Source organism: Pan troglodytes, chromosome 5, assembly GCF_028858775.2.
Source record: "Pan troglodytes isolate AG18354 chromosome 5, NHGRI_mPanTro3-v2.0_pri, whole genome shotgun sequence".
NCBI classification, from domain to species: Eukaryota; Metazoa; Chordata; class Mammalia; order Primates; family Hominidae; genus Pan; species Pan troglodytes.
This window is the reverse complement of record NC_072403.2, coordinates 117300604-117328515: the sequence shown is the minus strand read 5'-3', so window position 1 is coordinate 117328515 and position 27912 is coordinate 117300604. Positions and strand designations below refer to the sequence as shown.

At 43.0% G+C, this 27912-nt stretch overlaps 1 protein-coding gene across 5 annotated transcripts in view; it reads left to right on the top strand.

Annotated features, from left to right (window-relative positions):
- Positions 1–12621: 12621 nt before the first annotated feature.
- Positions 12622–27912, top strand: part of PREP (prolyl endopeptidase) — a 127618-nt gene continuing 112327 nt past the window's right edge. For 2 of the 5 annotated variants that reach the window (XR_010158129.1, XR_010158128.1), the window contains exons 1-2: positions 12725–13000; positions 17904–17978. Coding sequence is in view for 2 of the 5 variants with exons in the window: in XM_518657.7 (XP_518657.2) it covers positions 12956–13000; positions 17904–17978 (120 nt within the window). In the remaining 3 variants the exon portion in view is untranslated. Of the gene's footprint in view, positions 13001–17903; positions 17979–22820; positions 22976–27912 lie in introns of all 5 variants that reach the window. The other 3 variants (XM_063813324.1, XR_010158130.1, XM_518657.7) reach the window with 3 other exon arrangements.

Here is a 27912-nt window from a genome sequence, read left to right as displayed (position 1 = left end):
GATGAGGAAAAGAATGTGTATTCTAAAGCCTTTGAATAAGAAGTTCTGTAACTATCTATTAGGTCCATTTGTTTTATAGTTCAGATGAAGTCTGACATTTCTTTGATGAGTTTCTGTCTGGTAGATCATTCCAATGTTAAAAGTGGGGTGTTGAAATCTCCAGCTATTATAGTATTGAGGTCTATCACTCTTTTTAGCTCTAATAATAGTTGCTTTATATATCTGGATGTGCCAGTGTTGGGTACATATATATATATTTATAATCATTATATCCTGTGCAATAATGATAAATGATCAACCTCTTTATCATTATATAATGATCTTGTCTCTTCTTACAGTTTTTGTCTTAAAATCTGTTTTGTCTGATGTAAGTATAGCCACTTCTGCTTTTTCTTGTTTTTCATTGCCATGGGATAACTTTTTCCATCCCTTTTATTTTCAATCTATGTGTGTCTTTACTGGTGAAGTGTGTTTCTTACAGGCAACAGATCACTGAGTCTTGCTTCCTACCACCGCCCCCCAGCCCACCAGCCCATTCAGCCATGTTTTGGTTGGAGAGTTTAGTCTATTTACATTCAGTGTTATTGTTGATAAGAAGGGACTTACTCCCGACATTTTGTTATTTGTCTTCTGGTTTTCTCTTCCTTCTTTTCTTCCTTCCTGTCTTCCTTCTAGTGAAGATAATTTTCTCTGGTGATATCATTTAATTTCTTGTTTTTTATTTTTATTTATCTGTTGTATATTTTTCAATTTAAGTTACTGTTAGGCTTGTAAATACTATCTTATAATCCATTATTTTAAATTAATGGCAACTTAACATTGATTGTATAAACAAACATGCAAAAAGAAAACTGATAAAAATTCTACCCTTTAACTTCTTCCCCCTGCTTCTTAACTTTTTGTTATTTCTCCTTATGTCTTATTCTACTGACTAGATCTTGAAAAGTTGTTGTAGTTACTATTTTTGATTGGTTCATCATTTAGTCTTTCTACTTAAGAATGCTTACACACTAGAATTACACTGTTATAATATTCTGTGTTTTTCTGTGTGCTTACTATTACCAGTGAGTTTTGGATCTTCAGATGATTTCTTCTTGCTAATTAACATCCTTTTCTTTCAGATTGAAGAACTCCCTTTAGCATTTCTTGTAGGACAGGTCTGATGTTCATGAAATCCTCCAGCTTTTGTTTGTCTGCAAAGGTCTTTATTTCTCCTTCATGCTTGAAGGATATTTTCACCATTCCAGGGCAAAAGTTGTTTTCCTTCAGCATCTTAAATATGTCATGCCACTCTCTCCTGGCCTATAAGGTTTCCACTGAAAAGTCTGTTGGTAGATGTATTGGAGTTCCATTGCGTGTTATTTGTTTCTTTTCTCTTGAGGCTTTTAGGATCCTTTCCTTGAACTTTGGGAGTTTGATTCCTAGATGGCTTGAGGTATGCCTCTTTTGGTTAAATCTGCTTAGTGTTCTATAACTATCTTGTATTTTAATATTGGTAACTTTCTCTAGGTTTGGGAAGTTTTCTGTTATTCCTTTGAATAAACGTTCTACTCCTATCTCTTTCTCTACCTCCTCTTTAAGGCCAACAACTCTTAGGTTTGCCCCTTTGAGGATATTTTCTAGATCTTTTAGATGTGCTTCATTCTTTTTTATTATTTTTTGTTTTGTCTCCCCTGACTGTGTATTTTCAAATAGCCTGTCTTCAGGTTCACTAATTCTTTCTTCTACTTGATTGATTCTGCTATTAAAGAGACTCTGATAAATTCTTCAGTATGTCAGTTGCATTTATCAACTCCAGAATTTCTGCTTGATTCTTTTTAATTATTTCAATCTGTTTGTTGAATTCACCTGATAGAATTCTGAATTCCTTCTCTGTGTTATCTTGAATTGTTTTGAATTTCCTCAAAACAGCTATTTTGAACTCTCTAGAAAGTCAAATGTCTTTCCTTCTCCAGGATTGTCCCCTGGGGACCTATTTAGTTTATTTGGTGAGGTCATATTTTCCTGGATGATCTTGATGCTGGTAGGTGTTTGTCAATGTTTGGGCATTGAAGAGTTAGGTATTTATTGTAGTCTTCACAGTCTGGGCTTGTTTGTGCCATCCTTCTTTAGGAAACTTTCCAGGTATTCAAAGGGACTTGGGTCCCAAGCCCAATATCACAGTGGTTTCTGCAGACTCATAGAGGTACCACATTGGTGGTCTTCAATAAGATCTGGAATAATTATCTGGATTACCAGGCAGAGACTCTTTCTCTTTTCCCTTCCTTTCTCCCAAACAAACAGACCCTCTCTCTCTATGCTGAACTGCCTGGAACTGAGGGTGTGGTGAGGCAAGCACCCCTGTGGTCACCACCACTGGGACACTGCTGGGTCAGACCTGAAGCCAGCACAGCACTGAGTCTCATCCATGGCTCACTGTAACCACTACCTGGCTACCACCTATGTTCACTCAAGGGCCAAAGGCTCTATGATAAGCAGATGGCAAAGCCAGCCAGGTTTGTGTCCTTCCCTTCAGGATGGTGAGTTCCCCCAGCCTCCAGGTGTGACCAGATGTGCTATCTGGGGGGCCAGGGATTGGAGTCAAAAACTTTAGAAATTTGCCTGATGTTCTACTCTATGGCAGCTAAACTGGCACTCAAATTACAATACAAAGTCCTTCTTGCACTTCCCTACCCTTTCTACTGGTAGAGGGGCCTCTCCCTGTGGCTACTACTATCATCTGCCCACAGAGGGTGGGGTGGTTCTGCCAGGCCACTACCAATGTTCACTTAAAGCCCAAAGCCTCTTCAGACAGCTTGTGGTGGTGAATGCTGGCAGACCTGGGACTCACCCTTCAGGGCAGTGGGCTCCCCTCTGCCCCAGGTCAGGTCCAGAAATGTCCAAGGCCCTAGGCTTGGACTCAGGGACCCCAAGAGCCTGTTTGTTGCTCTACTCCACTGTGACTGAGCTGGAACCTAAGGTGCAAGACAAAGTCCCCTTTACTTTTCCCTCTGCTTTTCTCAAACAGAAGCAGTCTTTCACCATAGCCACCCCTGCTAGGAATGTGCTGGATTACACCTGCAGTCAGCATGTCTCAGAGCAAAGGCCCATGGCATACTACCTGCTGGTTATTCAGGATCCAAGGGCTCTTTATTCAGCAGGTAATGCATGCTGCCAGAAATGGGTCCTTCTCTTAAAAGCAGTGGATTCCCTTTTGGCCCAGGGTGTGTCTAGAAATGTCACTCGGGGGCTAGGGCCTGGAACGGGGGCCTCATGACTACCTGGTGCCTTATCCTACTGTAGCTGAGCTGGTATCCAAGATGTAAGACAAAGATCTCTCTACTCTTCACTCTCCTCTCCTTAAGCAGAAGGAAGGAGTCACTTTCATGACTATGAGCTGCATTGCCTGAAGTTAGTGGAGGGATGGCACACGCACTCCCTTCACCACCCTGGCTGGTGTCTCCCTAGGTCATGTGCCACCCTAGTCCTCTGGCTCTGAGCCCAGCCCAGCACTATCAGTTGCCTAGGAATTGCAGTCCTTGGCAATTAGGACTAGGACTAGTACTCTAGCCTTTCAAGTTTACCTAGCACCCCAGAGCACTTTGGCCTGAGGTGGCAAGGCTTGCTGAGAAACTCAAGTTCCATGTGCTGGGATGGGTGAGTCTCTTCTAGCTAGGTCTGGTCCAAATGCTCCCTCCAGGCACAGGTACTGGCTGAGTCCAGCACAGCTTTGCTCTCGCTATGACAGGACAGTACTGAGTTCAATGTAATGTCCCCTAGTCACTGCACTCTCTCTTCCCCAAGTGCACAGGCTCTCCATGCTGCACAGCTACTGCTGGGGGATGAGAAATGACTGGCATTGGCAATTCAAGATTGTCTCTCCAGCCATCTTCAATGCTTCCTTCAGCACTGCGAAGTTAAAACCAAGTACTGTAATGGCTCACCTAATTTTTCGGTCCTTGTGATGGTACTTTTCTGTGTGCAGATAGTTGTTAAAATTTGGTGTTTCTGTGGAAGGGGACAAACAGTGAAGGCTTCTATTCTGCCATCTTGCTTGGCCCTCTGATATTTAACTTACTGATGATGTTTTGTAATTTTACCAACTTATTTTTTATTACTAAATGTTATCTTTTATTTTTTCCAAATCCAATAGGTCACTTCTACGTTTTCTTGTAACTTGCTATTTTGAAGATGGCATTTTTTTCTTGAAACATTTTATATCTTGGCATTCCATATTCTGTATTTGATTTTTCCAATACATAAAACCCTCAGAGGATCAAAATATGCTTCTTCTTATTTTTTCTTTCTCATATTCACATTAAAAACTCTAGGTAGAATAGGGAGGCTGAGGCGGGTAGATCATGAGGTCAGGAGATTGAGACCATCCTGGCTAACATGGTGAAACCCCATCTCTACTAAAAATACAAAAAATTAGCCAGGTGTGATGGCATGCACCTGTAGTCCCAGCTACTCAGGAGGCAGAGGTTGCAGTGAGCCAAGATTGCGCCACTGCATTCCAGCCTGAGCGACAGAGTGACTCCATCTTCAAAAAAAAGAAATCTAGGTAGAATAAAACAGAGGAAGATATTTCAAATATAGGGAATTTAATATAAGAAATCTGTTTGGATCCTTATCCAAATAAATAAAAGAGAAAACAAAAACAAAACATTAAAAAAGAAATTTGTTATGCAAGTGGGAAGGCCTGGATGATTTTAAAAAAAAAGAAGAAGAAGAAGAAGAAAGGTATTGGTACCTAGAGATTAGTAACTGTAAGAAGCCACTCTTATGCCTGAGGTTGGAGGGGAAAAGGTTAGGTGGTATCATGCTGATATACTTTGGATGTCCCCTCCAATTCTCATGTTGAGATATAATTCCCAGTGTTGGAGGTGGGGCCTGCTGGGAGGTGATTGGGTCTTGGGGGTGGACTTCTCATGAACGGTTTAGCACCATCCGTTGGTGCTGTTCTCATGATAGCAAGTGAGTTCTCGGGAGATTCAGTTGTTTAAAAGTGTGTGACACCTCCCCTTGTTTCTTGCTCCTGCTCTCATCATGTGATGTGCCCGGTCCCACTTCACCTTTCACCATGGGTAAAAGCTCCTGAAGCCTCCGTAGAAGGTAAGCAGATGCAGGCACCATGCTTCTTGTACAGCTTGCAGAACCATAAGCCAATTAAATCTCTTTTCTTTATAAATTACCCAGTCTCAGGTATTCCTTTACAGCAAGGCAAGAATGACCTAATAGTAAAAATTGATAACAAAGAGTGGGGCATTGCTATGAGGACACCTAAAATTGTGGAAGTGGCTTTGGAACTGGGTAACAGGTAAAGACTGGAAGAATTTGGAGGACTCAGAAGAAGACAGGAAGATGATGGAAAGTTTAGTACTTCTTAGAGACTGGTCAAATTGTTGTGACCAAATGCTGATAGTGATATGGACAGTGAAGTCCAAGCTGCTGAGGTCTCATATGGAAATGAGGAACTGGAGCAAAAGTCACCCATGTTACACTTTAGCAAAGAGCTTGGCTGTATTGTGTTCATGCCCTAGGGATCTATGGAAGTTTAAACTTAAGAGTGATAACTTAGGGTATCTGGTGGAAGAAATTTCTATACAGCAGAGTGTTCAAGGGGTGTTCTGGCTATTTCTAACAACCTACACTCAGATGCAGGAACAAAGAAATGAACGAAAGTTGGAAGTCATATTTAAAGGGAAAGCAGAGCATAAAAGTTTGGAAAATCTGTAGCCTAGCCATGTGAAAAAGAAAGGAAAAGCTTTTTCAGGGGAAGAATGCAAGCAGCTGCAGAGCAACCACTTGCTAGAGATTTGCATGACTAAAAGGGATCTAGATGCTGATAACCGAGACAATGGGAAAAAGGTCTTGAAAGCATTTCAGAGCTCTCCAAGGCAGCACCTCCCATCACAGGCCCACAGGCCTAGGAGGAAAGAATGGTTTTGTGGGCCAGGCCCAGGGCCCCGCTGCTCTGCTCAGCCTCAGGACACTGCTTCCTGCATCTAGGCCACTTCAGCTGCAGCTTTGGCTCAAAGAGCCCCAGATACAGCTCAGGCCACTGCTTCAGATGGTATAAGCTGTAAGCCTTGGTGGCTTCCACATGGTGTTAAGCCTGTGAATGCAGAGTTGCAACAGTGAAGGAGGATTGGCAGCCTCTGCCTAGATTTCAGAGGATGTATAAGAAAGCCTGGAGGCCAGGCCTAGTGGCTTATGCCTATAATCTTAGCACTTTGGGAAGCTGAGGTGGGTGGATTGCTTGAGCCCAGGAGTTTGAGACGAGCCTAGGCAACATGGCAAAACTTCATCCCTACTAAAGAGATAAAAAATTACCAGGGCATGGTGGTGTGTACCTGTAGTTTCAGCTACTTGGGAGGCTGAGGTGGGAGAATCACCTGAACCCAGGAAGTCAAGGCTGCAGTGAGCCATGATCACAGCACTGCACTCCAGTCTGGATCACAGAAGTGAGACTAAAAGACTTTGGGGGACTATTGGGAGGATTTGATTCTATTTTGCAATGTGAGAAGGACACGAGATTTGGGGGGCTAAGGGTACAATGATATAGTTTGGATGTCCCCTGTAATTCTCATGTTAGATGTAATCCCCAGTATTAGAGGTGGGGCCTGTTGGGAAGTGATTGGCTCATGGCAGCGGGTTTCTTGTGAATGATTTAGCACCCTCCTCTTGGTGCTGTCCTCATGATAGTGAGTTCTGAGGAGATTTGGTTGTTTAAAAGGGCGTGGCATTTCTCCTCTCTCTTTCTTGCTCCCGCTCTTGCCACGTGATGTGCCTGCACTAGCTTCACTTTGCACCATGAGTAAAAGTTCCCTGAGGCCTCCCCAGAAGCAATGTAGATGATGGCACCATGCTTCCTGTACAGCTTGCAGAACCATGAGCCAATGAAACTTCTTTTCTTTATAAATTACCCAGTCTCAGGTATTCCTTTATAGCAATGCAAGAACAGCCTAATATACATGCAGACCTCATGAGTACAATACTGCTGATGCAGTGTGAGCACCACTGTTATTATTCTGGTTACTGCTGCTACTGCATAAGAAGCTCAACTAGCTCTGCAAGGTCCTGGAAGTTCACAGGCCATTTGAAATTGCTGAATTAGCTGCTGATGCCTCTGAGGCCCCAGGTTCCCCACTGCCAATCCAACTATGCTCCTATTGCAGCAGACTTCAGTGATTCGAAGGGTCCTGCCATTGCCGGAACCTAAGCTAAAAGAGAAAAGCTTCCTCTCTTCCTCCCCATTCTCATCTTTATTTTCTCTCTTTGGTAGAACCTAGCCAGAAATGAGCCGACAATGGAGTTTAGGAAATGTTTTTAGGCTTGCAGCCCTTTGCAGTACAGAGGATAGCAAAGTGATGTGAAAATGTTGCTGGATGCTAATAGACAAAAAGCCAATACGGTGTCCTTGCATGATCTTTGATGGTGATTTAAATCATGGTTGATTTAATCAGTAGAAAATCTCTGAGCCTACGTTAGGATGCTTTCTTTCAAAGATGGCCACTTATGATTGACAACTCAGATGCAGTCATTTATTTCCAGGGCAACCTTTCTTGAGTACAGGGAAACTACATTCACAACTCCAGAGAGTACCACTTATATGGAATATCATGTAAATAATGTCCTTTGGAGTTTTTTGGTTTTGTTTTGTTTTAAATCACAGGGACCCTATTGCTTCTCAGTCTTCTGTTTTGGGCACATATTTTTAAATGGCTGCTCTGTTTGGAAGGAGTAAGAGTGTAAGGAGTAAGAGTAAGAGCAACGTAATAGCAATTCTTTCTTTTAGCAGGACCTGTCTAGTCCACCTTACTGCCCACACTAAAAACTTCCATGTAGTACTTTGACAGAAACAATAAAGCAGTTTTTCTTTCTCCCTTCCCCCACAAAAGAGGAGAAAAATGGTAAAGCCACAAGAGAGTTGGGAATTCTGTCAGTTATCTTTCACTGGAATTTGAGCCACCCCAAAAGAGGGCTTAGGTACTTTACATTGTCTTAAGGATTGGGGCAAATCCCTAAATCGGCTTGGCACTGGACTTTTTGAGTTTTACAGAACACTGACTCTCCACGGTGCAGGGGGTAATGGACTGAATAAAGACTAAAACTTCCCAGAACATATTACTTCGCAGAGGCTATAATGCTACATTGTGGTTTACAGATAAATGGTTAAACTATAAATGCCAAATAAGACCAGCAGAGTAAACTTTAATATAGGCTTAGTTCTTTCTAAATCAAGATAGCAGTGAGTACTGCATGAGAGAAGCAGCAGCAAATGGAAAAGCAATCTGGTTGCTACCCAGTTAACTCCAGAGAAAACTGGAGATACTGATCAGGGTGAAGAACCTGGAACATGTAGGTCAGATATCCTGCTTAGTTTACATTAATTAGAAAAGCACCAAGAGAGGCTGGGTGCAGTGGCTCACACCTATAATTCCAGCACTTTGGGAAGCTGAGGTGGGTAGATGACTTGAGGTCAGGAGTTCGAGACCAGCCTGGCCAATGTGGTGAAACCCTGTCTCTACTAAAAATACAAAAATTAGCTGGGCACACTGGTGGCACCTGTAGTCCCAGCTACTCAGGAGGCTGAGGCAGGAGAATCGCTTGAACTGGGAGGCAGAGGTTGCAGTGACCCGAGATTGCACCACTGCACTCCAGCCTGGGTGACAAAGCAAGACTCTGTCTCAAAAAAAAAAAAAAGCACCAAGAGGTAATATCGGTAACATCATTAATTATCCTAGAGTTTTACAAATTCCAATAGAACTTAAAATTTGTAACAATATCCTAAAGGCCACAAGATGAAATGTGGCTCCATGAAACTCTCTTTGCCGTTGTCCAACCCTGATTTTCTGCACGTTTTCATGTGCTTATCTGTCTCCATACTATCTTTTTGTACTTATCTTTACTTTTCTTGGTGTGAGCAAATCTGTGATGCTGTGTGTCCATCTTGCTATGTCTATCTCGCTTCCCCCTTTTTTTTCCTTCCTAATATCCTACCTCTCTAACTTTATACCCATTTTGAACTGACACATTTTCTATTACATGTTGTATTTATTCAATAGTTTTAAGTTCTCAGTTCTCCATTTAAAACAGTGGAAGAATAGATCATTTCATCTTTTTCTACTTAAATGAAACATTTTTCATGCAGGGGGCCACACCTGATTTTTCTCCTACAATCGGCCTAAGAAAAAATATTCCTCTCTCCTGATTTAAAAACATTCCTATCTTAGGAACTTCATTAAAAATGCTTTAAATAAGTTCCATGAACTGAAGTAGAAAAATATTTCAGATTCATTCTTGATTTACTTTCTCTGCCCACATTTGTAATCTGGATTGAACTCAGCCCTATCCTCTCATTTTAGTGCTTAATTCAGCCAAGCATTAAACTGAGAAGGGGAAGAATGAGGTGGAGACCTAGATTTCACAGCTGTAATTCCAGACACTTCACATCTCCTTTTAACCATATGCCCATGTTGAGAGAAGGGTATTAGAAGGGAACAGTTATAGCTCCTGAAAAGGTCAGATCCATGCATTTAGTATGAACTACAGGCCCAACAATAGTCCCTAGAGCCAAATCTTCTCTTGTGAATGGTTTGAAAACAGAAGAAAATCATGGAGAAAGTCTTTTCAGTAGACAGACAATTACTGCCCAATCTTACCTGCATCTGTCCATAACGTTTGGACAATTCTCCCTCAGGATAATCTTATTCTTAATTCAGAGTTAGTTTTGAGGTTCCTGTATCTCCTGTTCCCACTCAGAATTAAAGAATCTTAGATTCTTTTGAAACCACCTAACCCAACTGTCTCAATTTCTAAATAAAAATATTGATGATATGATGGACTCATTCAAAGTTAGGAAACCAGTTAGTGACAGAGCCTGAAAGAGAATCTTACTCTTATCCTAGGTGCTATTTCACACTTCATGATGCCTTGCAAAGATTAGATATACAAGAATGCATAAGAATTTCCATTAAAAGTCACACTGGAAAAAGCAACATAAATCTTTGGGGAAACATAGTCTGAAATGACTGCACTACACCAATTAGTCAGTATGTTAGCTAGCTACCTGGAAACCAGAGTCAAATTAAAAGGTGGATTATCCAGGCAGCACTCAAAGCATCCATCTCTAAGGGGTGCTAACAAGACGGCACCCTTGTGTGAATTAGAAAAATATCCTTTACCCAGGAAGGTGCGGTCCCTTGAGAATAAGACACCCCTTCCTCCAGGTGAATGTGCCAGCACCTGTCTGCAGTGTGGCAAGTGGAGAGTGAGATGGATTTCAGTCCCCACTTCGCCCCTTGGGTGGGCATCCTTGTGCATTTACCAGAAATCCTCTCTTGGAGACCATATGTGGGTGGGGGTTGCTTTGATAAGCAACTTGAGGTGGGGTAGAGACAGCCAAGCAGCAGTAAATGATCACTAGCCTGCCTTCTTCGGAGGGTGACTCTTCTTAACTGAGTGGGGCACAAAGTTTGAGGTCAGAGGAGAGGCTGAAGGCTGCCCTGGAAGTCCTTCTATGTCTCTGCTCACCCTCATTCTCCCAAGGGCCTAGGGTTCTGAATTAGAGCATGAGTTATCACAGTGTAAATTCTACAATTCCCCTGAAAACAGTCTACAGTGTCAGAGGTCAAAGAGTGCTCTGGTATTTTTTCTGGAGGTGGCACTTCCATTCTGAGGTAGTTCAAATACTTCCTTTCTCTGCATTGTCTATGGAAAAAGTTGACTTTGCAGTCAACTTATGAATATGAATCTTGTATTGTCTTAGATGTGTGATGACTTTGAACTCATTCCCTTAAAGCTGCTGAGATTCCTTTTCCTCATCTGTAAAATGGTCTTTGCTATAAGGATTAAAGGAGACAACACATTGGCAAACAGAAGTGCAACTAACGTGGTCAATAGGAGGGGAAAGGGTGCTCTCCCATCTTCCCTCCCACTCCATCTCACTCCAGATGCAGACAACCTACTGCTGGGAGCCTCTTGCACTGTCTGTGCCACTACAAACCTTTAGCTCTCAGGGCCCAGAGGAACTGGGCACCAGAACGGCTGACTGAAAGGGAAGAGAGGATGATACCTAGGTTTGACTTGTCCTTTGGGTACCACAATTCCCACATTTTCTTTAGGTCCTGCTAAATTGAAGTTTTCCCTGCAGATGGGTGCCCCTGTAGACTCTAGAGTATCTCTACTTATTTATGAGTAGGAAGGCTGTCAGAGTGGTTAAGAATGAGCATTGGTATTGGAGAGACCTAGGTTTGAATCCTGGCTCTACTTTTTCACTTTTTGTGAAGTCCTGGGAAAAAGTCAGTCCGTTTTCCTTAACTATAAAATCGGGACATTAGTTCTAGATAGTTTCCTGATACACTGAAAAAAACACTCAATAAGCATTAATATTATCATTAGGGGGTCTGCTGGGTCAAGTGCTCCTGGGTTGCTCTTTAAAAAATCCCTCACAGTGGCAGAAGGAGGAGACAATGCCTGCCAGTCCCTGCGTCAGGTGACAGCCAGGGAAGGCACGAGGTGGGAACTGGAATTGGGACTTCTGGGCTGTAGTGGGCTATGCCCCCGTGTTTGCACAAAGTTTGTTATCAATAGCGTGAGTTCTCCCAGAACTGAGGATTCTCAGATTGCCCAAGGAGGGGGTATCTGGGATCAGATGCAGAAAATGATTATGACACATCACTATGAACAGAAATGGTGAACTAAGGGTGAGGCATGGAATTGGGACCATATCACAAAAGAGACGGAGGACACAAGTTTATAATAGTTACCATATCCACTTAGATTCCGGACGTGAAGGACTTTCTGGTCACACCTATTCTTTCTTCCAGGACTTTTTGGAAGCCAGGGATAGAAAACACACTGGGCACACACTATACCCCTGATGGCTGGGGCTATAAAGTCTCTTCTGGGTGGTCCAGGAAGCAAGACCAGAACACATACCGCTGCTAGCCCGAGGATGATGACATGTAACTATTAAATTTTCATGGGTTTGAGGTCAAGCATCTTGTCTAATATCTTTTTTTCCCATAAACAGTAGGTGCTCAATAAACAAGCATGACAGCAGGAGGGGAAATGAGGAAAAGGCAGGATAAATAAAATACCCCTGATGAGTTCCAGGCCTCTTAATCTTGGTCCTTTCTCAATCGGTAAATATCAAATAAGGGCTCAACCGTAGTCCTGCCAACACCTCCAAAGCATCTCCATAGTCCGGATGCTAAACCACCCAGTGTCCACCAGGGGTCCTGGGATGAAGGGAGACGTGTTTCTTTCACGGTCATCATGATCGATTACTTCTTCCCTTCAAGTCCAGAGTCGCAGGCAGTGGACATAAGGCCACCTCCAGCCCTCTGCTTCCAAGGCTGGGGAGAGGCAAGGTCTCCCTTCGCCGCCGTAACCAGCCCGGGAACAGGAAGGCTGGGGAAGGCGGGGGACTCCATCAGCAAGGAAACCCTGGGGCTTCACTCTCCTACAGGCGGTCCTGCGAGCGCGGCCAAAGCGAGGCAGGGCGCTAGGGAAGGCGCGGGGCCCCGGCCTCGGTGGAAGGACGTGTCCCCGGCGCAGAGGACGGGCGGGCGGCCGGGCGTGGGCGAGCGCGTAGCCGGCGTGCTCCTCCGTGCGCCCGGGCCGCGCGGGCGCGGCCGGCGATCCTGCAGAGGGAGCTGTGCGCCGGCCTTAGCGCACGCTCGGTGCCGCCCGCTCCCTCTTGCCGCCGCCGCCGCCGCCGCCGCTGGGCCCGCCCGCCGGGGAGGGGCTCCCGGCCTCGCAGACAGCGGCTTCCTGCTTTCTGCACGTCCTCGCCGCCGCGCCGCCAGTCCGTTTGTGCTAGCTCTGGCCGTGAGCCGGCCGCCCGCTGCCGCCGGCCGCCCCGCAGCTGCCTGCGCCCCAGCCGCGCCTCGCGGCCAGCCCGGCTAGCTCAGGTCCGCTCCCGGAGCCCGCGCCCCTCCACGCTGCCCCCTGCCTGTCCCCGGCCATGCTGTCCCTTCAGTACCCCGACGTGTACCGCGACGAGACCGCCGTAAGTATCCCTGCCTCCGCCCACAGGGCTCCCGGGCAAAGGTGCCCAGCCTGCCTGACCCGTGGCACCCGCAGCTCCTCTTCCTGTAGGCCTTCGACCCCCGCGTCCCTCCCCTCCCCCTCGGCCTTTGTTTGGGAGAATTGGGCCGGGGGCGCGGGGCTGCTCTACAGCGCTGGGGTCCCGCGGGCGGTCACTCTGCTAGTGCTGGCGGCGGAGCCTGTGGGCAGCGCCGCCCGGCCGCTTCCTAGAATCAATGGGGTCAAGGGCAGACGCCCGGGTAGAATGGGTGTCTTCAGGGAGTGGGAAGACAGACAGTGTCACTGCTTTTTTGACTGGCGAAGCCTCTTGCTTAAATATGGTGGTAGGAGAAAGTGTCCGCTGGGGTGTGTGTGTGTGTGTGTGTGTGTGTGTTTGTGAGATGTCACATTTAAAAACGAAAACAAACTTTTAAAACTTACACTTTAAAGTCCTTAGAGTTGAAGCATATTCGTTCGATTTTAAAAGGTGTGTTGAGCGCCTACCCTGTCCCAGGTCGGATGAGGCGCACTGGGCCCTGGGGATGCCAGAGACCCGGACAGAAATGGGGAAGGCGGAGCAGTGACCCCATAGTGTGGCCGTGCTGAGCCATGTTTTCTTAAACAAGAAAAGGAGTTGAGAGAGGGTGAGAGGAGGTCTTAGAAGGGAGAGGGGTTGACCTTTTTCAGAATGAGTAAGTTTTGTCTAGTGGCGGAGTTGACCACCATTTGCCTAAGCTGCAGATGAACTCAAGGTAACTGTTGAGATCCAGTAGGCGGAATTCTGGGCAGACACCTTTTTTGTGTAAACGTGAATTTGACGACTTAGGAACTGGATTGCATCCACATGTTGTGGCCATGATTCTCTTACTAATAGCTACATTTCTCAGATTACTTAAAATATAATCAGAATAAGTATGTATTTGTGTGATACAGTTTTAATGTTTTTCTGTTTACTTTCCCAATTTATGCCAGAAAGTGTTTACTTTAAAGCACGTGCTACATTGGGGTAAAGGGTGCTGACGCTTCGGAGTAAATACTGTTTTAAATTAAGACTTCCAAGTGACACTGATGCATTCATTCATGGTTTCTTTGACCAGTGGCCATCTGGTAACCATGTTTTCTCAGTCTGCTCAGCTGCTTGCTTATTAAATTTACCCTAACAGCTCAAGAAGCTCTATTCCTGTGGTTTAAAGGGTTGTTTCCTTTGAATATGGGAGTAAAGTGATCCTGCTGGAATGGAGAAAGAGGCTGGACTAAATGAAAAGACCAGAGCGCTAGTTCTGGTTCTGTCATTCACTAGTTAGGTGACTTTTAGCAGCTCTTTTACCTGTTATGGGCCTTTTTTCTCATATGAGAAATATTTGGACTGACCATAGGGCTTACTTGCTTCTGCAGTAGGAATGTTGTCATTCATTCATTCATTCATGTGACAGTCTAGCTCTGCAGTGTTCCAGACTAGTAATGGGAAGCCAGGTGACTATCTTGGTTCTGGTTCTTGAGGATCAGAATATAAAGAATTACCCATTCTGTGGTTTGATAAGTGCAGTTTTAAGTTTGTTTTTAGAGTTACTTGTTAGTTTTTCACCACTCTGGGTGCCTAAATCCTACAGTTTATTTATTTATGTTTGATATTTCATGAAAGGTTTAAGTGGGGATTTCATGAAGACATCTAAAAGATTATAAACAACTCGGAAGGGTATACTGTGGATTTTAATACACTCCAGTTCCTTCTCATTAAGCAACTCATGCTAACTCTAAGCCTCGTGGCCAAGGGAATGTAGCTCTGGCCCAGTCTTGATCCTGTTCTGTGGCTCCTTGATAGCTTACGGTGGAGTATCTTTTTTTTTGCATTAAGGTTTTGGTTACTAAGCCCTAGGCTTGACTTAGGTATTTGCTTAAATGGTAGCCTTTGATTTCTAGGATGGGTTTGTTTCTCCCCAGCTGATGGTGGGGATTGCGGTAGCTCTCTGTCTCTTTCACTTGAGCACCTTCAGCCACATGCTCAGTACTCTCCTGCTGAAAGCTTTGGAGCGTTGAGACCATTTTGGTGGAGTTCTGCCTTTTTGGGCAGAAATTTGGAAGCCATGACACTTCTTGTGCAATACCATCGACCATTGCTTAAGAGAGTTGCTATCCGGAAATTCAGGTCTGTCGCAGGGGACTCACACTCTGATAGAAGAGGATTTAGGGTGAGAGGAGAACACAGAAGAGGATGGGACTAATTTCCATCAGGAGGAGGAGGTATTATGTGAATTGAGTCTGGAAGTTGACCAGTTGGGTAAGGGACAAAGGACATTCCTGATCCTGTGACTAAAGTAAAGCCATAGCTATGCAGGCCTGGATTGTTGTGGAATTGCATTTGTTTGTAGGGTGGCAAGAAGGCGATTCTGACCAGACCATCAACAGATGGATAAATTTGCATGGGGCTGGAAAGATGAGCAGGGCAGGTTTGATGGGGCCTGCCTGCTGTGTGTACGAGTCTGCACTTTATCCTGAAGGCAGTGGGTGAGTTGTTGAACAGTACAAGTAAAATATCGAACAGGATTAAGTAGTACAGTACCTTATCAGGGCTCTATTTTTAAAGCCTCTTGGGGAGATCAAGAATGATTAGCAAACTTAAATCAGGTGGAAGAATTTGATTCAAGCGAAGTGGCTATAAGACACATCCACCTCATTTGTAGGGTATGGTCTTAGAAAAAATTGGAGGTGGAGAGTTGTGGCTCCTGGGATTAACTCTGGAATTGTCCCGGAGAGAATGTTTCTTGTCCTAGTTAAAAATATCTGATCAATAACTTCCATCTGCTGTAGATGATGGTGCCCGGTCTGGGCAGATAGGGCTGCTTGGTGTAAAATTCTAGATATGCCTGAATTTAGTAACATAATCCAGGAACATTTTCTAAGTGTCTATTCTGGCCCCTCTGATGAGTGTTTGGGGAAAAGGGTGGGCTGACTGCTTTAGTCCCAGGTCTGGTTCTGAACTTGATATGGTTCTGGGCATGTTACCCAACCTTATCCCTGCTGTTGCTCCTAGAAGTGAATGATTGAAAGATGCTTTACAATTCAAAATTTTCTGATTTCTTAATGCTAGGAAAAGAAGATTGTTATTTTAAGCTTATTTTATAACTACTTCAAGGTGTGTAAAATGTAAAAGACTTGCAGATGAGAAGAAAAGATGAAAAGCTGTTGTTCAGTGGTGACAGTCTGCTAAAATTTAGAGAGATCAGAATTGAAAATTGGTAGCTTTATGAAGACCCATCTGGAGAGGCTTTAGTCGGGTTTTATGTTCCTTGCTCTTGTTTTTACGTCCCTTGCTTAGTCAGTTGTTTAATGAAAATATATACAGAGTGTTCTGGCTTACCTGCCCATTTATCCAGTTGTGCATTTCCCCAGGAGTTCTTTCACCTGGCATCAGACAAGGACAGATGTGGAGAGCCCGGTGTTGTAAGGGCCAGAGAGATTGTTCTCACCCAGCCAGAGCCACACTGGAACGAGAGCAGCACTAGGTTTTCTTTAGGAAATAGCCCTTACCTTCTGGCATTATAGAACAAAGCAAGGAGACAGATTAAAAAATTCATCTGAGATAGAGGTAGTCTTCCCAACAGCTTTATACAAGAAGCCTTAACTAGAATGTTGGAGTGGTTCAGAGACTTGATTGGCAAGACATTGTCAGTGTGGTTTCATTAATGGGGTTAATCTTTTTTTTTTCTGAGATGAAGTCTTGCTCTGTTGCCCGGGCTGGAGTGCAATGGCGTGGTCTCAGCTCACTGCAACCTCTGCCTCCTGGGTTCAGGAGACTCCCCTGCCTCAGCCTCCCGAGTAGCTGGGATTACAGCACCTGCCACCACGCCCGGCTAATTTTTAAATTTTGAGTAGAGACAGGATTTCACCATGTTGGCCAGGCTGGTCTTGAACTCCTGACCTCAAGTGATCCGCCTGCCTCAGTCTCCCAAAGTGCTGGGATTATGGCTGTGAGCCACTGCACTCTGTCCTAATGGGGTTAATCTTGATGGTATCAGGTGGAGAGATTTTGTAATGATTTTTACTGCTGGATAATTTCTTTTGGCATAATCACTTGAGGAGTGGTGAAAACTGTTTCTACTTGCTCCTTCAGATGCCTTCAAGTGGCTTCTAAGGCCAGGCCTTAGAAGCTCCAGAAAGCTTCCTTCAGCCAGGTTCTACTTACACTAAGCAGTTTTATTTCTTCCAATATCATGGTAACCTGAATGGGTGATGCTTTTGCACCTTCTTTTTGTAAACAGTGGAAAAAAGCATTTCATAACAATAAATAAAAAGGAAGAAAGCCATTAGTTTTAAAATGTTTTGCCATTGCATTTAAGTCAGCTTTTTGAACTTATGTCAATTAGAATCATTATACTACATATTAGTAACTTGCTTTTTGGCAGTTTAGACATAAAAGCAAACCTGGGCTACATTGCAGGGAGATTTTCTAATCATTGGGAAGCTCAGCGGAACAGGAGAATGAGCACGTGTGTGTTAGCCCCCTCCCTGACGTGCCCTTCTTGTGTGCCCACTGTATTGTCCACTGTATTGTGTCATTCTGTGCTTGGCTGCTGACAGCACGTTTTCAAGTTTCTTTAGCACAGTGGCAGGTCTTTGTTTTGTGTTGTAGGGACAGAGCGGTTTCCTGTTCTGACCTTTCATCTTTCTTTCCTCTCTAGCTGAAACATTCTTTTCATGAAGGGTGGCTTGACACCTTTGAGAACCTGCCAACTTTGGTTCATGTGGTAATTTGGGCAGACACGTTGCCAGTGAGCCAATTAGTATTTTTGTCCATCCCTTTCCTATTTCTCCATTACATTAAAAAAATACCAGTTTTAATTGGGGTTAGAGAGTAATTATCTAATACCTCATTTTGTTTTTTACAGGTACAGGATTATCATGGTCATAAAATTTGTGACCCTTACGCCTGGCTTGAAGACCCCGACAGTGAACAGACTAAGGTAATTTGGTTTCTAATTAAAGATAAGGCAGCCTTAGTAGCTAGCACCAAACTCTAAATGTCACTAACTATAGCTTTTCCTTTCTGGTGTTTTCTGCCATGGGATGGTGAGTATACCTGTTGTTACCACTACTTTTTGTCAAATAATTTATGGGGAAAAGACAAAAGCATGGCTTAGTCCCAGAGAAAATCACGTAAGTGTTTCAGATAATGTTTATGGTTCATAGTGACACTGATGAGCTATTTTAAATGAAAATATCAGAAAGAAAACTGATTTTTGCCAAAAGAAAAAACGAAAACCTAGATAGAAATGATGTTAAAGGAAAAAATTGCCTAAATATTTTTTTCCAAAGAAAAGGAAATCTTGTATATGAAATGAATATTAGGTCTTGAAAACTGAACACTGTCCTTAAATTGCTTATTGATGTCAACACAACAACAGTGAAACAAAAGCTAAGTAGTGAAGGGGCAGGGGGGAGCATTTTCTGCCCTAAAACCATAAAGCTTTCATATTCTTTTGGAGAAACAGTATTTCAAGGATCCTGCTGAAGTCCATTCAGTAATGAAGGTGGCCCTAAGTCCTATGTCCCACAGACATTTTTCCCTTTTTGGAGTGCCTAGGACTTGTCACTTATGTATACTTTTTTTTTTTTTTTTTTGTAGACAGAGTCTTACTCTGTCACCCAGGCTGTAGGACACTGGTGCGATCTTGGCTCACTGCAACCTCCGCCTCCTGGGTTCAAGCAATTCTTGTACCTCAGCCTCCCGAGTAGCTGGGATTACAGGCATGTGCCACCACACCCGGCTAGTTTTTCTATTTTTAGTAGAGACGGGGGTTTCACCATGTTGGCCAGGCTGGTGTCGAACTCCTGGCCTCAAGTGATCCTCCCGCCTCGGCCTCCCAAAGTGTTGGGATTACAAGTGTGCACCATCGCACCCAGCCCATTTATGTATACTTTATGTAGTTAATTAAGTTTGCTTGGTTGGGGGAATAGTGTTTCTCAAGTTCATCTTAAGTTCTTTGATTCTTCTATTTATAACCATAGTACATAATACTTAGTACATATTTGCAGCTTCTGATAAGTTCAGCATCCCAAAATTTATTCGAGCTTCTTTAGAGTTGCAGGGTACGTTTCCCATTTAAAAAAAAAAATGTTAAATGGCACTCTAGGTAGTTTTTCAGGCCAGCCTTCAAATGCCTGTGTCTTAACCCCGCCTGTTTCTTGCAGTCCCTTGCCACCGTATATACCAGTGTTCTCTGGATACCTGAATTCAGATTTGCCAGGAAAGCATCCCTTCCTGATGTAGAATTGCCCATCTCCCCACTGGGACAAGGAAAGGGATGGAGTGAAGAGCTTAGCCAGAGCATGATGGTATATGGAGAAAAGAGAGAAAGTAGAGGCAGGGGAGTAAACCACATGATCATCTCTTCCTTCTTCCTTTAGTCTCAAGCACTGGCTCACCTGCTTTCTGCTATCCTCACCTGTTCTTTGTGAGTAGTGTCTCTCCTTTGCCCACTGCAAAGCTCTTACAACTTCTTTTTATCCTTTGTCCCTAAAGTAAGCACACTGCTATTTTGAGATTTCCTAATGGTTTTTACTTTTATCTGCAATCCTACATTCTTTCTCTAACTCCCTTCAAGAAAGACAAAGATCTCATGGATGAGAATGGTTGATATTTGGGGTTTAATTTTTCTTTCCAGAAGCACTGGGTTATAGTAGTGGATGGGCAGAAATTCCAAAGTGAGAAACACCTGAGTATCTTTAGGAATGGTGAAGGCTGTAGCTCTGCAGGTAAGTCTGAGGGGACAGAGAACAGGTGTGGGGTTACCTCCCCACTTCATCCCTGCCATAGATTACCCTGATTGTTCAACACTGGGCTGACTGAGACAGAGGGATTGGGTCTGGGAGTGGAGAGTCACATGCACCTGCATAACCTGTACTGGCTAGAAAGCACCAGGGAAAGGATGAAGTTCCTGTGCATCTCTTGGAAAACTGTCCCTAAGGACCTGATGATTTCTTCACCTGAAGTATTGGCTATAACCTGGATTTCTACAGCCTTTGATGGTGATTGAGTGATTTAGCACTGTCAAAATGACCCAGGTTTTATCTGTTAGTGAATGTATACTTTGTATACATGTATACAAAGTATACTTTGTATACATGTATACTTTGCTGTTCCTTAGTTGATAATGACAGGTTCATGGATGACAAGCCACTTATTAGTGGATATCAAGCTTCCAATTAGTGGATGAAACTGCTAATTAATGATCTTATAGTCAGCACTTGATAGAAACTAAGACATTGGAGTATACACTATTTTTGTGGTATACATTTCTTGGATGCTTACCATGTGCCAGGCACTTTACCGGGAGTTCTGCATACCCTGTTTCATTTAATTCTCAAATTCTGAAATATATCTTTTTATTTCCCCCATTTTACAGATGAAGAAATTGAGGTGCTGAGTGATTAAGTATGTTGTCCATGGCTACTCAGCTAGTAAGTGTGTAGTCAAGGGTAACCCAGGTAGACGAGGCGGTTATCAATTACACATTAAAAAATAAGTAAAAGTAAAAAGACTGGGTGTAATACTTTGCAGATGCAAGCTAAAGGAATGTATTCATGTCTGTGCTTGCCATGTGCCTTTGTAGGCCCTCAGGTGTGAACCCTGGGCCAGCCCCCACTCCCATGCTGACCTGTTCTTTTTTAAAATATATATATATTTTAAATTGTAATAATTCAGAGTACGTGATCTTACATCCTTCTCTGACTTCATATTCTACCATGGCAATTTTTCATGTTAGAAAGCAATCTTTACAGCCCAGAATTTTAATAGTGATACTATTTCATCAGGCAGATGCACTATATTATGCCTAATGACTTCTGTTGGAAATGATTGTTTTCAACTTTTCACTATTACAAATAATGTCCCAAACAAGCACTTTTCTAGATCTCCACATTTCTGACAATGACATGATTACTTGTTGCAGTAGCCTTGAAATCTCTTCTCCATTCTCAGGTATTTGCTTTTTGTCGTTGCTATCAAATGGGTTCCTTTTTCATTATTGATGGCATATACAAGTGTTACTGACTCTTTTGTTAGAGACAGGGTCTTGCTGTTGCCCACGCTGGAGTGCAGCCATCTTCTGGGCTCCAGCCATCTTCCTGCCTTAGCCTCCCAAGTAGCTGGGACTACAGGCGCACACCACCATGCCTGGCTAAACTAGCTACTGCTACCAATTTTATATTTATTTTGTACCTAGTTCCCTTACTGAACTCACCAAATTTTCAGTTATTTCCCTTAGATTTTTAGATACATAATCATATAACATATAATCAAATTTAGTGATAATTCTATTTTCTCTTCTATCAAACTTTGGTTATTTTATATATTTTGTACCTAGTAATTTTTTTGAACTCACTGATTTGAATAAGTTTTCAGCTATTTCCCTTAGGTTTTCTAGATACATAATCATATAATCTACAATCAATTATTATTTTCTCCTCTACCAAATTTCAGTTCAGGTCTTATTGAATTGGTCAAAGCTCTGCAAAACATGTAAGAATAGTAGTAAGAAAGAACTTTCTAGCCTAGTGTTTAAATTGTTATTTTGAATGATATTTGTCATCTTGTTTAAGCATTGTTATTCCTACTTTTAGTTTTGGATTTTGATTTCTTTTTAATACCAATCAGGGTAATTATATAGCTTCACTAATATATTAATATTAAAATGTCCTTGAATTCCTGTGATAAAATTCCATTTTTAATCTGTTTTTATGTTCCTTACAACTCTATTTACAAGAAAAGTTGGTCAATATCTTGTTATCCAATATAATAACCACTAGCCACTTGTAGCTCCTGAGGACCTGAAATGTGGCTAGTCTGAATTGATTACATGTTGTAAGCATAAAATACATGCTGGATTTCAAACACTTAGTTTGAAAAAAAAAATGTAAAATACCTTAATATTTTATATGGATTACATAAAACCAGTCAGGACATTAGAAACATCTGTAGCTCTCTTATAAGATCTGAAATAGAGTTTCGATTTAATCTAGTATTTAATACAGGTTGGCCAATCCTGCCACTGCCTAGCATTTAAGGCTATATCCTTTATAAAACAAAATCAGAGAAGACTTGTAATGGAAAATTCTCAAAAACAGGGTTGAAATGATTTGTGTGTAGTGGATTAAATAAAATATATTATTGAAATTAATTTTTTTTTCCTTAATGTGGCTACTAGAAATTTTTAAATTGTATATGTAGCTTGCATAATGTATCTACTGGACAGCGCTTCTCCTCTGTTTCTTTACAAAATATCTCTGTTAACATATTTCATATCAGCGTTAGATTTGCTTCAGAGAATCAACTGAATTGTGTGTTACCTTGTACAGTCTGAAGCATTTGCTATAAAATAGCAATATGGGCCTTGACAGCTAGAAAAGATTCATCCAGATTCAACTCTCCCTCTACCCCCTGCCCCACCCCTGTTTTTGAGAATTTTCTGTTACAAGTCTGCTCTGGTTTTGTTTTATAAAGGATATAGCCTTAAACGCCAGGCACTGTCAGAATTAGCCAACCTAAATTAAATACTAGATTAAATCCAAGACCTACTGGTAGCATTTCAGATCTTGTAAAAGAGCTACAGATGTTTCTCACTTCTTGAATGGTTTTTATTGGAAATGTAATAAGCAGCTTTTTATTTGTTTTAGAGGCTCTGTAAAGATTCTCCTCTTTACAGCAAGGTATGGCTAATACACCTTTGTGTATATGCTAATAATGTGAATAGAAAATGTTCATGCTGCTTTTCCGCTCTTGTGAAAAACCCACCATATCTTTTCAGTCTGGGACCAAAATTTAACTCATCAGATCCAAGATGATAGACTCACTGGCATCATTAACAAGACTGCTTAGAGACGCATGAGAGGTATGCATGGAAGATGCACAGGAAAGGCCTACGTTGCCCCCTCTGACACCTGAAGTATGCTGTCTGAACAGGTCAGCATGGGGCCGGCTGCGGTGGTTCACACCTGTAATCCTAGCACTTTGGGAGGCTGAGGAGGGTGGATCACCTGAGGTCAGGAGTTCGAGGCCAGCCTAGCCAACATGACAAAACCCCATCTCTACTAAAAATACAAAAATTAGCCGTGCATGGCGGCACATGCCTGTAATTCCAGCTACTTGGGTGGCTGAGGCAGGAGAATCGCTTGAACCCAGGAGGCAGAGGTTGCAGTGAGCCAAGATCATGTCACTGTACTCCAGCCTAGGTGACAGAACGAGACTCTGTCTCAAAAAAAACAAACAAAAACTACATTTGTAAAAACTGGTCTGGGAGAACTATATGGAAATACAAACTAAACGCCAAAAGTAAGGTAAAGGAAAAGCTTTGAGTTAGAAATCCTTCAGATTCCTACTAAGTATAATATGCTGTTTAAGTGCACTTACCACAGTGTAATTTCACTGGTATAAATGGGATATCAGAGTAACCATGGTAGCGTTAGCATGAAGGGCCAGAGAAGGAGGTTTGCAGTCCCTAAAAATGATTTGAGACCAGGCGTGGGAGCTCACGCCTGTAATCCCAGCACTTTGGGAGGCCAAGGTGGGCGGATCACGAGGTCAGGAGATCGAGACCATCCTGGCTAATACAGTGAAACCCCATCTCTACTAAAAATACATAAAAGTAGCCCAGCGTGGTGGCGGGCGCCTGTGGTCCCAGCTACTTGGAAGGCTGAGGCAGGAGAATGGTGTGAACCCAGGAGGCAGAGCTTGCAGTGAGCCGAGATCGTGCCACTGCACTCCAGCCTGGGTGACAGAGCCAGACTCCGTCTCAAAAAAAAAAAAAAAAAAAAAAGATTTGAAGACTAGATAAGTAGGTCCCAATAATCAGCCCATGTTTCCCATTCCGCGCACATTTCCACCTTGTCCTTTGTAACTTGGAGAAGGAAGTTTGGCGTAGTCTTGCCGTACCCTGTTGTTTGGTAACTTGAGCCTCCAGTCTGTAAATAACATGTGGTTGACTTCCTAAACTTTACCTTTCTAAATTTCCCTCTGGTATGTGTACTTGTTTCCCCTGGCAAACAAACAAGCAAATCCCAAACCCCACACTTTGCCTTAGCTCTTCTGAACCGCCTTCTTCCTCTCAGTCGGTCTCCTGGTCCCTTAGGGCGTGTGCCCTGTTCAGATCTTACTTTTATCATGGGCTCTCTCCCTCTCTTTCCCTGCCTATCCACAAGCCACTTTCTGCATGCCTGTTGACATAGTTGAAACTACCCTTTTCTTTGTACTACTCCCAGTAACATCTCCCATTAGCATAAACTATTTTCTTCAAGATCAGTGGTGGCCCAGTGGCCAAATCCAGAGACTTCCAGAAATCAGGCTAGGCACAGTGGCTCACACCTATAATCTCAGCACTTTGGGAGGCCAAGATGGGAGGATTACTTGAGCCCAGGAGTTTGAGACCAGCTGAGATGACATAATGAAACCCCATCTCTTTATTTTATTTATTTGTTTATTTTTGAGACAGAGTCTCATTCCATCACCTAGGCTGGATTGCAGTGGCACAATCTCAGCTCACTGCAACCACTGCTTCCTGGGTTCAAGCGATTCTCGTGCCTCAGGCTCCTGAGTACCTGGAATTACAGGCGCCCACCACGACACCCAGCTAATTTTTTGTATTTTTAGTAGAGACGGGGTTTTGCCATATTTGTCAGGCTGGTCTTGAACTCCTGACCTCAAGTGATCCACCCGCCTCAGCCTCCCAAAGTTCTGAGATTACAGGTGTGAGCCACCGCACCCGGCCTTTGTCTCTTAATTAAAAAAAAAAAAAAGTGTGTGTGTGTGTATAAAACCAGAGACTTAGATAAATCAGCATATATTCCTCACTAGGGAGATGGACCTCATGTCCAGGGAGAATTGTATAGTTGGGATATGCAGGCAAGGAGAATGCTCTTCCTTCAGCCCTGCTTTTTTACATTGCTTTCATCATGGAGGCAGCATCTCTCCGATCGCTGGGGGAATGCTAAATTAGCATTTATTCTTCCTGGCCTCTTTACCCATGTGGTACCAGATAGTCTATATTGCATAATTTGCTCCCCTTCCTGATAGTGATACTTTCTTCTATTTACTTTTCTGGCTTGGTTTTGCAACCCAGGGGTCCAAGTAGAAGCAATATTCTTGTAATCTCAGTCTCCCCATCTTACTCCATCTTATTGTGTCTTCACCCTTTTAGCTGAATGTTCTAGAAGTTGTTACTGAGTTGCTGAAGAAGAAATACACAAAAGAAAAACTTACACCTTTCAAGGGGTAGCTGCCTTAACTGTAACTGATTGTCAGGTCTGGCTTTCACAGAACTGTCCTGGAGCTTGGGCACATGAGTTAGCTAAATGTAGAATATCAGTGGCATTTATCTAATAACTTCTTATTCTCCCTGAGTGCCGCCCTGGGCAAAATAAGAGTAACAACAACTCCATTTCCTTCACAGACCTTGAGAAGAGAACTCTAACAGGATTGGAAAAAAGTATCTTTATTTATATTCGTTCCTTCTGAAAAATAAGATAAAATAACAATTTGTTTCAGAGAGGATGAAAGGAATATAAATGTAGATTTCTTTTCTGGGACATGTGAGTTCCCACTTTCCATTCTCTCACTGACTAGCTGGAAGTGACCCCGTTACACCTGCTGATTAAGGGGCTATGGCAATTAGAACAGAAATCCTTCAGGATTGCAGGATAAGAATCCTGGAAATGTCACCACCTTCTCCGCCTGTCTCAGTACTGTTTCTTTCCTTGGCAGGAAAGATTTAAACCTTAAAGGACTTCTGATCATCTCTAGGATATTTAAATCCTAGGATTTCTATGTAGGTATTTTAGTGTCACAGAGATCAGCGGAGAACAAAGTTTGTGTAGGAAAACGTCTGCTTTCCCAGGTGCCCTTCATTGTCTGTCCTGAAGTCTTTTTGTTTGTTTGTTTCTTTGCTTGCTTGCTTTTGTTTTTGGTCTCTGGGGTTAACCTTAAAAGTGTGTAGCATGAGGAGTTTCTGTTCTTTCTGGTGTCAATTTCGGTGTCGGTCTAGCCTAGGTCTGCCTGGATCATGTGCTTTCCCTAGCCCGGATCCAGAGGCAGCCTCTGGAAGAACTGGTGCTGAGCTAGGCAAGCAGGGACTGATCAGTCTGCGTTTCCCCATCTGGCCACTATGTTTTCAGAGCCATTGGGGTGGAAGCTTGCTCCCAGGAAATTGCAATACGTGAGGGGTTAGTTAAATGTCTCTAAGCCAAAAGCCAGCAGTTAAAGCTTACTGATGGAGCTGTTGATCCCCAGAAATTACAGGTATAAAAGGCTGGTTTTGGTGTACAGTGTTCTTTGAAAACTTTATAACAAACTGGGGATATCTGTGTGGATAATTCCTTCATTCTGTGAGTTGGCAGGCATTTCCGATGTTGCTTCTGTTGCAAGGCAGTGTGGAGGAATGAAGTATTTGCTGGATGGTACCAGAAGTCAGAAGATACAAATTGCAGTCTTTGGTCTTCTGTTTTCTTGTTCTATGACCATAGCAAGCTACCTGATCTAGTCTTCATTTTCTTCATCTATAAAGAGTTAAAGTAATATTCATTAATTTAGCTCCCAGTTATAACAACACCCAAGTGAGAAAATGTATGTAAAAATCCATATACAGCAAAGCTCCAGTCAAACGAAGATGGTGCTGCTTGGGCATTGCACCTTCCGTGTATCAGGGTACATACTTTCTGACTCTAGTCTCCTAATTGCTTAGTCAGAATGTTTGACTTTAAAGACTCTTGTCTCTCTTTATTTTTATCCACAAAACTAAGCCGATTTTCCTCTTGAGTTCTAGATTTTTCATGAAAAGATACATTCTGAACATTGTTTTTTCATTGGAACTGTGACTTGTAAGTGTGGTTTTATTGTTCCCAAGTGTAGTGATGAAACTAGGCCAAAGATTACTTAAAGGCAGTAGCCTTAAAGTAGCGTCTTTTTAAATTGGTACCTTGTGAACCCCACTGGCAGAGCTGGCCTGTGAGACACCTTCTACCCATTCATTCATGTCCCATATATGGGCCTGGATTGAGAATTACTGCTGTGTGTATCCCTGCTGTAGTAAACGTGGGAAATGTGTTTAGTAACTATTTTACCACATATTATCTCAGTCTCTAAGACTTCTAAGGTCTTAAAAGTCTTACTACCTTCTGTGGGAATGTTTAGCTTTATTACAGTTTGTAAACATACTTCTCAGAAATTCACAAGTGAAATATGTATTTAGGGAACACCTTCCTTCTGATCTCCGGATGGGATAATTGTCAAAAGTATGAGGAAGTTGCTGGTACTGGGCTACTCCTAATCACTACATTCCCTTTTCTCCCCACCCCCACCCCCCAATCTCCTTTTTCTTGCTTTCTGTAATACGGTTTTTGATGCAAGCGGCAAAAACTGATTCTGGGCAAGTTAGGCAAATGGGGCATTTATGGCAAGGATATGAAGGCAGCTTGGAATGGACCAAGGGCCAGGCTCTGAGCAGGCAGGAATGTCACTTTTCACCCAGCATTGCTATGGCTTCAGTGATCTCCAGTCATTCAGCCTGCCGTCTCTTTTTCAAGTGATGGTATCCCAAGAGAAGGAGTCTTGACTGGCCAAGCTGTGGGTGTGTGCTTGCCCCTTGGCTGTATTGCAGCAGTAAGAGAAGAGATTTGGTAGAAGCCCCAGGGACCCTCTTTGGCTTCTGTAGTGGCAGCACAGCTACCTGCTCCACTTAGAAGGGAGGGCGCTACGGAGGGAGCATGGATGCTGGCTACCCCAATGCCACATGCCTGCAGGTTTCATTCTCTCTGTTTTCTCCATATGTGCTTCATTTCCTCCTACTTCTTCACCTTTCCTCCTCTCTCCTTAGTTTATCTAGGTGCCCACTGTGCTGAGTATTGGGTTAA